The 12,784-nt window shown below is 33.8% G+C and overlaps 1 protein-coding gene across 1 annotated transcript in view; it reads left to right on the top strand.

Annotated features, from left to right (window-relative positions):
- The first annotated feature begins 1,610 nt into the window (after positions 1-1,610).
- The window catches only part of LOC139498620 (prolyl 4-hydroxylase subunit alpha-1-like), a 55,338-nt gene continuing 44,164 nt past the window's right edge, over positions 1,611-12,784 (top strand). The window contains exons 1-2 of the mRNA XM_071287097.1: positions 1,611-1,862; positions 4,846-5,012. Coding sequence (XP_071143198.1) covers positions 1,612-1,862; positions 4,846-5,012 — 418 coding nt within the window. The 5' untranslated portion in view covers position 1,611. The remainder of the gene's footprint in view (positions 1,863-4,845; positions 5,013-12,784) is intronic.

Consider the following 12,784-nt stretch of genomic DNA (forward strand, 5'->3'; position numbering starts at 1 on the left):
CACATGAAAAAGGTTTGAGTTAATTCTGTTTTAACTGCTAAAATTACTTTTAAATAAACTTAGTATACTAAATTTGAAGATCTGTCAAATGAATGTATATTCATACATGTTATATTAGAAAGATAATTAGGAAACGAATTTATATCAAGAATAAATCACCAATTAAGCATAAATTCAAGAGTTTATTTATTGCCTAAAATTATGTTCGGCAATAGGATGAATAATCATCATCAAATTTCAGGAAATAAGCTTAATGACTGAAAATTTTAGGCAATAACTTAATGCCTAGGCGTAAGCTTATTGCCTAGGATTTAAGCTTAATGCCTAATTTCACTTATTGCCGCTAACATATACATAAATATGTATTTTTTTTTCATTAAATGTATAATGTTTTTTTTTTTTAATTAAATTTATTAAAAAGTAGTCTTTTATTACATTTGATCCAAAGATGCATAAATGAATTAAGTATTTTGCATCAGTTTAGTAACTACGTTAATGACGTAGAAATGTAAAAGGGACGGGGAGGACTGGCAGTGGATTATCGTTCATCAAAAGAGAAACAGGTTCTTAAATAGAGTGCATTTCTTTCTAACACATACGATGCAAACGGCTAAGCGCGCACATGTTTTGATCATTCGTTTCTAACATACGCTTGCAAAGTTTACATAAACTTTGACAAACTATGCACTCGCTAAAAATGCGTCTATAGTTTGCCGTTCATCGTTTGTTAGTACAACATCAACCAGATTAAACAATGTATTTGTTTTTACTTTCGTAATAAGTCTGTTTACCAAACTATGTGCATGCATTATTGAAAGTTCAAACAGGGTCAGTCAACACTGATTAAACGATGTATTTGTTTCTACTTTTGTAGCGTTTAGAAAACAATGACAAACGCCACACAACGTTTACAAAATGTTGGTTAGAAAGAACTGCACCAATAGTTACTCGTGAATAGTCGGATTAATCCAATTTCCATAGTTAAATTATCGTATTTTACTATTTTGATTTAATAAATCCGATTACCCACTGATACATGTGTACCGATGTTGTAAATAAACTCATCTTAGATTCCAGGATTAAAATTTTATATTTACGCCAGAAGCGCATTTCGTCTAATAAATACTCATCAGTGACGCTCGAATAAAAAAATGTTTAAAAGGCCAAATAAAGTATGAAGTTGAAGAGCATTGAGGACCAAAAATTCCTAATGCCAAAAACAGATAAGGTAATCAATTCCTGAGGTAGAAAAGCCTTAGTATTTCAAAAATTCAAATTTTTGTTAACAAACGAATCTACAATATGTAGATACGATTCAAAAAAAATTGTAATATTGTAAAATTGACACACCATGAACACACAGTTGGTACACCACAAACTTCAAACAGACATAGTTTTTATCCGCAGACGAGCCAATGTTTTTGTTATTTATTACAAAAGAATGCAAGCATTTTTATTTTGCTTCAAAGCTTAGAGTAATCGTAGCTAATGTCATATTCATGAAAGTAATTTTGCTTTAATGTATAATCTTAAACATATTATTAAGGTAATTTTAATACATTTTAGTACTTTATGTTATTAAGATCAATGAAAATGTAAATTTTTCAGCAGATGTTGTACATACAACAGTGTGTGACGAGTTGTGATTGTTTTACCCGTTCATCAAACATGATTCCATTAAATGGATTACTGGTACTTTTCTTCCAAATTCTTAGTTTACAGGATGTTAACAGTGATGTATTTTCATCAGTCTATAAACTCAAACTATTAGCAACAAAAGAAGGTCGTTTACTTGAAATTTTCAAAGAATACAAAGAAAGTATCTGTTCAGGAAATAACATAATGTCAGCACCCCTAAATAGGTAAGTGTAATGTGGAACAACAATTAGTAAGGCCTATTTCCTTTGGACTCAGTTTACGAATTACAGACAAAAGACATTTGAAACTGAAGGATGTATTCAGGTGAAAGTTTACAAATCGAGAATTTTTAATTGATTAAAATTATTCTAAATAGTATTAGTTAAGGAACAAAATAAGCTAAAAAATATTGACAGGTAATGGAGCTACTTTTCGAGATACAAGATGTTTAAAAAAATGTCGGGAAAAGGCTGAATTAACGAGCCAAAGTTGTATGGCAACTGTAACAGATCATTTACACAGGAAGGTAACTACGGACTTTTTACGGACGCCTATAGATATGGGAAGATGTGGTATGAGTGCCAATGAGACAACTCTCCATCCAAGTAACAATTTACAAAAGTAAATCATTATACCCCAAGGTACGACCTTCAACACAGATCCTTAGCTCAAACCGAACAGCAAGCTATAATGGAGCCCAAAAATATACTAGCGTAAAACCATTCAAACGGGAAAACCAAGTTCTAATCTATACAAAAAAAGTCTACGCCTAGGTCATACACTCATGGATTTGACGCCAGATTAGCTACGGATACGATCCGGCATCATGCGCGGCAATCTGTTTTGGAAATTTTGCATTGTTTTTCAAAACTGTTACGAATCAGAGGATACACATATTAAAACGTACAGCCCGGATACACGTTACAATATAACTATATAAATATAGGACAATGATGTTGATTACAAATTACACCACTCCCGGTCCTTTTGTTTTTCCAATAATTAATACTACAAATAATTAACAAGTTTTAGGGCGACGGGTTCAAACAGAAAGATTTTGAAAGCAAAGAAAACAACGCCTCTTATAATCAAAATGAATTTATCATTTGAAAATACCAATACTTAATCCACAGTGTGAGCTATTCCCAGTTGTACGTTGTCGTCGTTATCCGTTTATCATATATAGTCATTTTAAATAGCGAATTGAAAAGCATTTTTGAGTACTAGCCTAAAAAGCATTTTAGAGTATTAACCTGAAAACCATAATGATCAGACACAAACTTGAATAGCAAAACTGACGAGTAAGTCAGCATTACAAAACTCGTGAATGGACTCTATAATGGAGTTATTGGCTTTTAATGAAGTTTACTAATTTTTTTCTCGTGTTTGAATTTTATCTTGAAAACTATCTAATATAGATAGGAACTTTGAGGCAAAAATTATCGGCAAGACAAGAAATAAGACAAATATGCCGAAATCGTCAATCAAGTCCTTATAAGAGTTATTGCTCTTAAATGACGATTGTCTCCTAAAAGTTTGAAATGCTTTCTAAAATTTCCTACTCACAAGTTTTCATATTTAGCTGTTTTCAGTATTTGTAATAAATATTTTCTTAATATTTCAAAAGTTAAAAGCCAGACGAGTTTCAGTTGTTTTGATTGTTTTTAAGATTCTAAATAAAAAAAAAAAATAAAAAAAATAATCAAAACGAATGAACTGCAAAATCAATGGACAACACAGTTTTTTTTTTTTAGCTTAAAGAAGAAGTCATAACATCATATATATCCGCGTATATGAGTATCCAGTTTTCATTGGGAAGGTGTATGAAAATACTGAACGAACAATATATAATAATGCCTATGTAGTAAACATTTCTGTATCTATACATTTAAAAAGTTATTGAAATGACTTAATATTGTGACTCAAAATATCAGGAGTCATAAAAGTTTACTTTTGTGAAAATGAAAATTTTCCTTATTGTCTTATTTTTGAAAAAAAAACAAACATTTTTAACTGAAAAAAAAGAAAACTATTGATTAAATTCTCAAAACTATACATTAAGCGTGTGTATGTTTTAATCAAGTACATTTAACTACAAAAAAAAATCACTTTAAGTTCAGTTTTTAATGGGGTTTTTCTAATGAACAATTTGATTAAGACTAATCTCAAACTATTGGTTTTGACCTAAAAAAAAAAAAAAAAAAAAACCAGTGTAACTACTAATCACATATGTAAAACAACATGTCTCTGCCGAGAGAAACCGTAGATTTCTTTCAAAATTGAAAATATACAAATGTTAGATTTATATATATTTAGAAATGGTAAACATACTCTATATGGAAAGAAGTAGTGCGTTTTGTTGTGTGTGTTGCTTAGTACAGCAGAAATATTCATGATAAAACGTATGGCATTCGATGTCGTCGTGCACTGTGTATAATATGCATACAAATGAGCGTTAATCAGATCTAAAAGACATATTTTGCCTTGTGCATTTCTAAAAAAGCTTTCATTCTATACGACTCGATTTTGTTTATTTTCATGGCTATACACACGTAATAATCACAATCCTAAAACCGTTTCCCACATTTTTATAACTCAAAATTACATAATATTAGATGGGTTTATTATGAAATAGCTATAGATATAGTAAGATGTGGTGTGAGTGCCAATGAGACAACTCTCCATCCAAATAACAATTTTAAAAAAAGTAAACCATTATAGGTCAATGTACGGCCTTCAACACGGAGCCTTAGCTCACACCGAACAACAAGCTATAAAGGGCCCCAAAATATATATAGTCTAAGGTTAAATGTACTTGGTTTAATGTCAGAATTAATATAGAAGTAACATTGCAAAAGCCAGCATTAATTTGACTATCCATATATCTGTGTCCTCTAACGTACAATATCGAAATCCCATCGAGCAATTTATAATCATTGAATGCAAGTGCATTATAGCTTACACTAACATATTTATGCTAACTGCGGCACTTTTGGTTCTAGAGATACAGGTAAAATTAGATTGGTATCAATTTGTAATTATCAATTGTCCATGCGGTAAGTTAATGACGGCACAGTGACCACAACTGTCAAACATGTTATTTACAGCTAAGGTCTCTACGAAATATGACAGAAAATCAAGATTTTATTTCTTTTTAACCATGTACAACGAACAAATTAGTACGATGGACATTCGCTTTTCTTTCAGATTATACAAACAACTTGAGCATACTGTGAACGTCAGCAGCCGAGATGAATCTTATCAAGAAAATCCTTTAAATATCCTGCATCTTTTACACAGATATCTTCATAAGTGGCCTCTAGTGTTAGAAAATGTATTTTGTGACTGTTGTTTGATATCTGAACCGGAACGAGGTATGTTTTTGCTTGCATTTGGACATTTTTTTACCATATTTTCTATATATATTTGGTTTAGAATTGCGGTAGTTTAACGAAGTCGTTCTCCTGATCTTACTCCAACTGTACCACTAAACTCCTTTAAGGAATTTGAAAATTGTTAGAGAAGGGAATGGAATGGTAATCAACACTGACAGGTTTAAATAATCAACATAGGCATCCAAAGTAAGTAAGTAAGTAAAACTTTATTTGGATTCGGCATATTGACAAACAATACAAACATAAGCTCTAATGAGCTATTCACCGAATATAAAAACATATGCAATAACAAATAAAACAAGGCATGCAGTATGCAATAAATAATAAAAAGCAGCACCAAAAATTAACTCTAAGCAAATAGCATATACATGTATCTTGCAAAATACCAAAACATATATATGAAGCACTAGTTTTTTTAAAAATTTCTGTTAAAAATTATTTTTCAAATAATTTATGATTTATAAAGTAAAAATTTCAAATCTTTCAAATTTTAAATATTAAAAAACAAAAATTTCAGTTGCAAAGCAAGCTGTTAATGCAGCATAAAAAGCATCAATATTGCAACACATTAGTTATCTACAGGCAGAGCAAAAACATTCTGTTCCACTCCAGGACTGAACAAGACTCTTAAAATGTGAGAAGCTGTTAGCAGTCCTGAAGTGGTCTGGTAAGCTATTCCATAATAGTTATCAAAGGTACCAGGATTATAATTTAGTACGCCAGACGCGCGTTTCGTCTATATAAGACTCATCAGTGACGCTCATATCAAAAGCAACATTTGGGGTGTTGTTAATGACAACGGGACCTGGACCAGCCACTGACTTTGGGATTTAATGCGTACATCTGAGAGTGTTTCCTATGACTGATGACTTACCATACAATCAGACATCTTTACGAGTAAACGTTCACTTACCATACAATCAGACATCTTTACGAGTAAACGTTCACTTACCATACAATCAGACATCTTTACGAGTAAACGTTCACTTACCATACAATCAGACATCTTTACGAGTAAACTTTCATCTTATGAAGGATTTGCTTTAATTCAAAATAATTTATAAGAGGTAGAGGATTCGAAATCGACAAACCACGAGCGACGTTAGTTTCCAGTTGATTATCGTTTGAGATTCCACTATTTGTTTTTAACCCTCTAGCTGAACTCATTCCTGGTAAAACAGCTGTATGTTTTACGTTTTGACAATGGGTCTACGGAATTTCAATGCGATGATCTCATATTTATCTTTTTCATTCTTAATCAGTTGGAATTTATTATGTATTACCTCTACTCCATGACTAAATATAACTAAAACACAAATATTAATTTGCCGACAGCCCGTCGAACGTGATAGAAATATACAAAGAAAGGGTACACGATCCAAAATATGAAACTATAAACCTAAAACTTGAGAAATTTTCAAACGTTTTTCTATGGAGTCTACGATATAACCATCTTTTCTCGAGTCAGATTTCCATCTGCCGTGTTTTTTCAAACACCTGTCGCTAACGTCTGCGTTAGCAGCCACTGTGGCACCACCTGATCTGAACGAGTGAAGACCTATGTTACAACCAGGACGAATAATTCAAATTCTCTTAAGAAGACACTCCCTAGCCGCCGTGTAACTGAGTTTCTTATCCTTATTTATCAATTTACACAACTCTCCTGACCTGTAGATAGGACGAAATAAAAATGTATTCTCATGACTACTAAAACCAGCTAAACGTGTGTATTTAACTAACATATTATAGAGACATGCGATTGTAGAACCTTTTGCTATTATAACCTCATTGCTTTGCCTGTATTGGTCAGTTTTGCTCTTAGTTATATGTAAAATCAGAAAAGAATCTTGTTTATCAATGTCAAGGAAACGCAAAGAACTAAGTTCATCGTATCTAAGGAAACCTGCAAAACACAGTAGCATCATAGTCAAATCTCTTAACACAAGTAGGTCAGAACAATCTTTGAAATTATCACAAAGTTCTATCAAAACGTCTGTAGTTACTGGATCTTTCTTGTTAGTCTTCTTTGGCGCAACTCTTTCAGACGATTCAAGTATTGAAGTAACAAAAGTGTTTGTGGTAGGATCTTTTAAACTGTTGATTTCGTGTGCCCATTTTATACCAAATATTGCATTATACACCGGATGATAAGTGGAACCGTTGTGTCTGTAAGGTAAAGTGTGACGTGCACTGGTTGAGCTGGTAAAACAACATGTCCATGGAGAGATATGAAACGTTCTCATCTTTTAAAAGCATTAAAATAAGATTTGACTGTGTTGTCACTTCTGCTGTTTATTAAAAGTTCGCACATTTTTGGATAAAGCCCATAAAGATAACTGTCACCATCGATGCCGCTATTTCTAATGGCCTCCTTTACTGTACGATCTAATTTTGTCCCTGTTAAAAAAAGAATAATCATAAATATTTTGATCTAAAATTGTAGTCGTAAACCAATCAATCTAAATTTCAGAAATTGTTGTCCAAATATTCCGCTTTGACCGCGGCCTTCCTTGGTCAAGTTTTCTCCCTGAAAAAAAATGTGTGCAACTATGAAAACTTTCATGTTCCCTTTCTCATCTATTAACATAGGCCAGTACGGTGCAGAGGTCCACTCTGGTATAACTAAAGTAGCATTGCATTTTTCTTGTTTTAATTTGTTTAACACTTTATGAATCAAATTTGGTGGTGGTACAAGCCAATTATTTTTACCTTTCCAATCAACTGTGAAAGCGTCAATACCTGATGTTCCTGGACACCAATATTTTGAATTGAAATGCTTACACTTGGTGTTGTAGTCATGTGCAAACCTATCGGCGTTATGCGGACCCCACAAGTGATCTAGATATGTAAATATTTCGTCTTGCACCTCCCAATCATCACAATCGGACCGTCTACTTAACATGTCAGCGTGTGTGTTTTGTTCACGTGGAATCCAAACAGAACTTAATTTAATTTATTGATTCTTACAAATTTCATGTATTTGCATCACATTTTCATGTAGTGATGCTTTTCGGCTTCCGACTCTGAGTATGTGCGTTACGTTTTTGTTGTCTGTGTATACCCGAATGATTTTATCCTTTATCACATTTGTAAAATTGTGTAATACTCTCTTTACAGCTACTAGCTCTCGCCAAGTTGAGCTTTTGTTTTGTTCATTTACTGACCAACTTCCAAACATTTCCAACGGTTCGTCCTTTGAACCTGCGTTCAAATGACCACCAAAACCCTTGCCAGATACATCACAGAACAAGTGATAATCTTGATCTTCATTAAATGTCAACTGACACAATTGAGATCCTGTCTCGTTTAAACTACATATATTTTGTAGCCAAAATGTGCACTCTTTAAGTGCTTCGGTACTAACTAGTACTTTAGCATTCCAACTTGCTCTATTCAATATAGATTCATATAAATATCTAGTTCTTAATCATGCCTGATCACCTAATACTGCCTGCATAGATATGATTTGGCCTACAATACTGGCCACAAATTTTACTCTGAATAGCCTAATACCACCTCTAAACTGGTAAATGAAAATAACCAAATGCCTTTCAATTTAGTTATGCGTTTCTCTGTGAGTCTTAAAACCCCTTCCGACATGTCCCATAAAAAACCTAACCATTCTAACGTTTGAACTGGCAACCAGTTGCATTTCTCATGTGCCAAAACAAATCCAAACCTTTCTAAATCGGATTTGATTGCTTTACTTGATTCTAAAGCACTATCAAAACTGTTACCTCCACCTAGGCCATCGTCCAAATACATAACGATTTTTATGCCTCTACCTCTCCAATGTTTAACGATCTCTCTCATTACTTTGCTAAATATATACCCAGTAGAGGATAACCCGAATGGCAAAACATTATACTCATAGTATTCATTTGCCCATTTGAAACCTAAAAAAGTTTATGTGGTGATATGCACTTTTTAAATCGTAGGAAAATACATAGCTTCCCTTCTCGAACAACTGTCTGGCAGTTGTTGCGTCTTCATACTTGTGTTTGAATTTTACAATATGTGGGTTTAAATGCCTCGCATCTAAAACCAATCTTAATTTTGAGCCTTTATTATTTGCTACAGTTAATGGATTGACAACGTGAGGTTTACTGCTCACAAGGAAGCTATTAAATCAAGAGTTCCAAATGGTGAAGTTGAAATCATCCCTTCGTAAATTTTACGGACGCCATCACGAGTTGGTTGACCGTTATGGAATAACCGTTTCACAAATGATATCGGATATGTTCTTTACGTCGTAACTACAATCCCCTTCCCTTTCATGAATGTGACCTACCGAATTAGAATATTTACCGGATTTGTAATCACATAAGCAACACGACGGGTGCCACATGTGAAGCAGGATCTACTTACCATTCCGGAGCACCTGAGATCACCCCTAGTTTTTGGTGGGGTTCGTGTTGTTTATTCTTTAGTTTTCTATGTTGTGTCATGTGTACTATTGTTTTTCTGTTTGTCTTTTTTCATTTTTAGCCATGGCATTGTCAGTTTGTTTAAGATTTATGAGTTTGACTGCCCCTTTGGTATCTTTCGTTCCTCTTTTACTTTTCACTCGACGTATGCAACCTTTTTCAAAAAGTTTCTCTATCTCATTGGCGACAAAATAAGAGTTGTCTAGTGCAGTTTTATTGTTTTCTAATTCTGTTTCTCGAGGTACTGTGCTAAATGGTATTTTATATCCGTTTTCTATTATATCAACAACGAAAATTGTAGCACCTATCTCTTTCCACGAGTCTACCTTTTCTTTTAAATACCCTACACCTGTACCGTTACCTTGACATACATTAGCACGGCTGGTAATCTACACACGCAGAACATTTGGTTCTGCAATAAAAACCGTGAGAGGATTTTCCGGTTGTGCTTGAGTGGAGTAATTGTCACCGCTTCAAAAGGTATGTACATTTCTAAATCTCAATTTTCTTATTCAACTGATCAAAATATTGAAAATCGGAGAGTGTCATGCTGTGGTGAATACTTTAACGAAGAGATACATGTATCATTTACTGTTGTACGTAGAGTTGAACTCCTACAAAATCAGTTGTCCCACAAGAAATTGCCTAAAAAAAGTGACATTTCAATTTTGAAATGGTTCTATTTACAGACCTACAAGTTCAAATTTAGTTTTTTTTTCGGGCAATGGGTATGCATGTTGTTTTTGGCGGCGTGTGCGCTGTCCGCCGTTGATAAACATCTTAATAATTCCAAAAACTAAATTTTTTCATGAAGTCATGCGTGAGGTAATCGGTTCTGATTGAGGACATCGTGAATGCGTGAGGGGAGGTACAAATCTTATCTTTATATTCAAGCTATCAGTCGTTGAAACTTACCTAAATTTGGATACATTGTTCATGACAAAACACATATGTGAGTGTGCTTAAAAAAGTTTACGAGATTGGATTTTGAAATAATTGTAGGAACCTAGGTTTAATAATATGTTTCACGAAGAATGAAGACAAAAAATGTTGTCAACGATTTTTTTTTCTTGCTACAAGTAAAAACTAAACCGATTATTTGCCCACATCTGCAAATTTGGAGACATATTTGCAATTCAATAGTTAGAATTTATTCACATATCAAATTTTGTGTTTTTAGAATCATCTTTTTTTTTGAATAAACTATTTTAGGGGAGATAACTCCTTTCGTAAATGTGTATAACATGAATCTTAATTAAGCTTTTTTCAACTGATTTTTATAGTTCGTTCTTATGTTGTACTGTAACGTTATGGGTCATCGTAAATTCGCGTTTTACTATTTTTATGTATTATATATAACTTGTTCGTCCGGTCACATTTTCGCGGGGATCGGTTTTCTCGTGCTTGAGACTCAATGTCCAGACTTATTTAAACAAATAATAAGTTTTCATAGGCGATATCATTTTCTTAGATATATGTGGTGATCTCTGTGACGTATATTTGACGACAGGACTACTCCCAGAGGGTTTAGTTCGCTTCGAGGGCGGGGATAACTTGTATCTCCATGGCTTTTTGTAGAGAGTCAATTTCAGTCCTCTTTTCCTTTTTCCTTTGAACAATGGCATTTTCTGAAATTGAACAAACAATTAATAGTTTGATTTCATTGAATCAGTGATCAGTTTACATCTATTAAAGTATAAGGATAAATCTGTGCTTTTAATCAGCATTGATCACATTTATTGAGTCAATAAAAGTCACAAAGCCAAAGATTAAAAAAAAAATGTTTGTACTTCCCCTCACGCATTCACGATGTCCTCAATCAGAACCGATCCCCTCACGCATGGCCTCACGGAAAAATGTTGTTTTTGGAATTATTAAGACGTCTATCAACACAGGACAGCACACACGCCGCCAAAAACAACATTCATACCCATTGCCCGAAAAAAACCTAAATTTGAACTTGTAGGTCTGTAAATAGAACCATTTCAAAATTGAAATGTCACTTTTTTAGGCAATTTCTTGTGGGACAACTGATTTTGTAGGAGTTCAACTCTACGTACAACAGTAAATGATACATGTATCTCTTCGTTAAAGTATTCACCACAGCATGACATTCTCCGATTTTCAATATTTTGATCAGTTGAATAAGAAAATTGAGATTTAGAAATGTACATACCTTTTGAAGCGGTGACAATTACTCCACTCAAGCACAACCGGAAAATCCTCTCACGGTTTTTATTGCAGAACCAAATGTTCTGCGTGTGTAGATTACCAACCGTGACAGAGGTGCGCTCGATTCTATGCGACTAAAATTGTAAGTACTATTTATACTTATCTTATTCTTTTGTTCTGTTGTGGCTTTTGGACACTGCCTTATCCAATGCCCATTCTCGTGACAATAAAAGCATCTCCCAGGTCTTCCAAATCCACTGCTGACATTAACAGGTATCGACTGACTTTCCGTAGAATTTGATGTCGTTGTTTTGTTGTATGGAGTTGTCCTTTGGTCTGTACGTTTTTTCAGTTTTTCTTTTTTCATCTTGGTATCTGCCCGTGACTGTGCTTTGTACATTTTTCTTTCGTCCTCGGAATTCTCAGCCAAAGGATTAGCAATATACTCAGCTACTACCCGCCACCCTGCGTCTGACGAATCAGCTAATTTTATTAGCTTTTGTCTGTTCTTGATAATGTCCATACCTTCAGTTATCTTCCGTTTCGCGTTGTTAACAATTGTCTGCTTCCATCTCGGTTGTGGCCTCCCTCATCTTCACGAATACTTTGTGGTTGTGTTTGTACTGCTCTTCATTACCTCTTTTGCGGAACTTATATGTGTCGGACATATTTTCATCTATCTTGGCTCTCTGTGTGTCTGACAAGGATTTCTGGTTTTCCTGAATTCTTCTTTGGAAACCGTCTAAACGAGACTCTAGTAAGGTTGTCATATTGTCCAATAACTTTTCTTGGGTGTTTTGTACAGCATTATGCACTTCGGCACGTATAGTTTGTTGAATATCGGCGTCTATGCAGCTTACTATGTTGAACGACGGCTAGAAAGTGAAGCGCTTGAAAAACACCAATATATCGTAAGACAAAATTCAACTTCTGATTGGACAATTTTGTCATGCCTTATGAATATTTATGAAAACGTAACGACAATACAATATTTTCCCGCTTTACTATACCAACCGCGGGAAAATACAAATATTCACGGTTCACGTCTATATTTAGGCATTCAACAAATTAACAAAAGTTATATATGACGTAATATTTTAAACATCTGTTGCAGGTTGATTATGCATTTGTTCAGAGAGTAAACTTTAATCC

This window comes from Mytilus edulis, chromosome 12, assembly GCF_963676685.1.
Source record: "Mytilus edulis chromosome 12, xbMytEdul2.2, whole genome shotgun sequence".
In the NCBI taxonomy this organism is placed as follows: domain Eukaryota; kingdom Metazoa; phylum Mollusca; class Bivalvia; order Mytilida; family Mytilidae; genus Mytilus; species Mytilus edulis.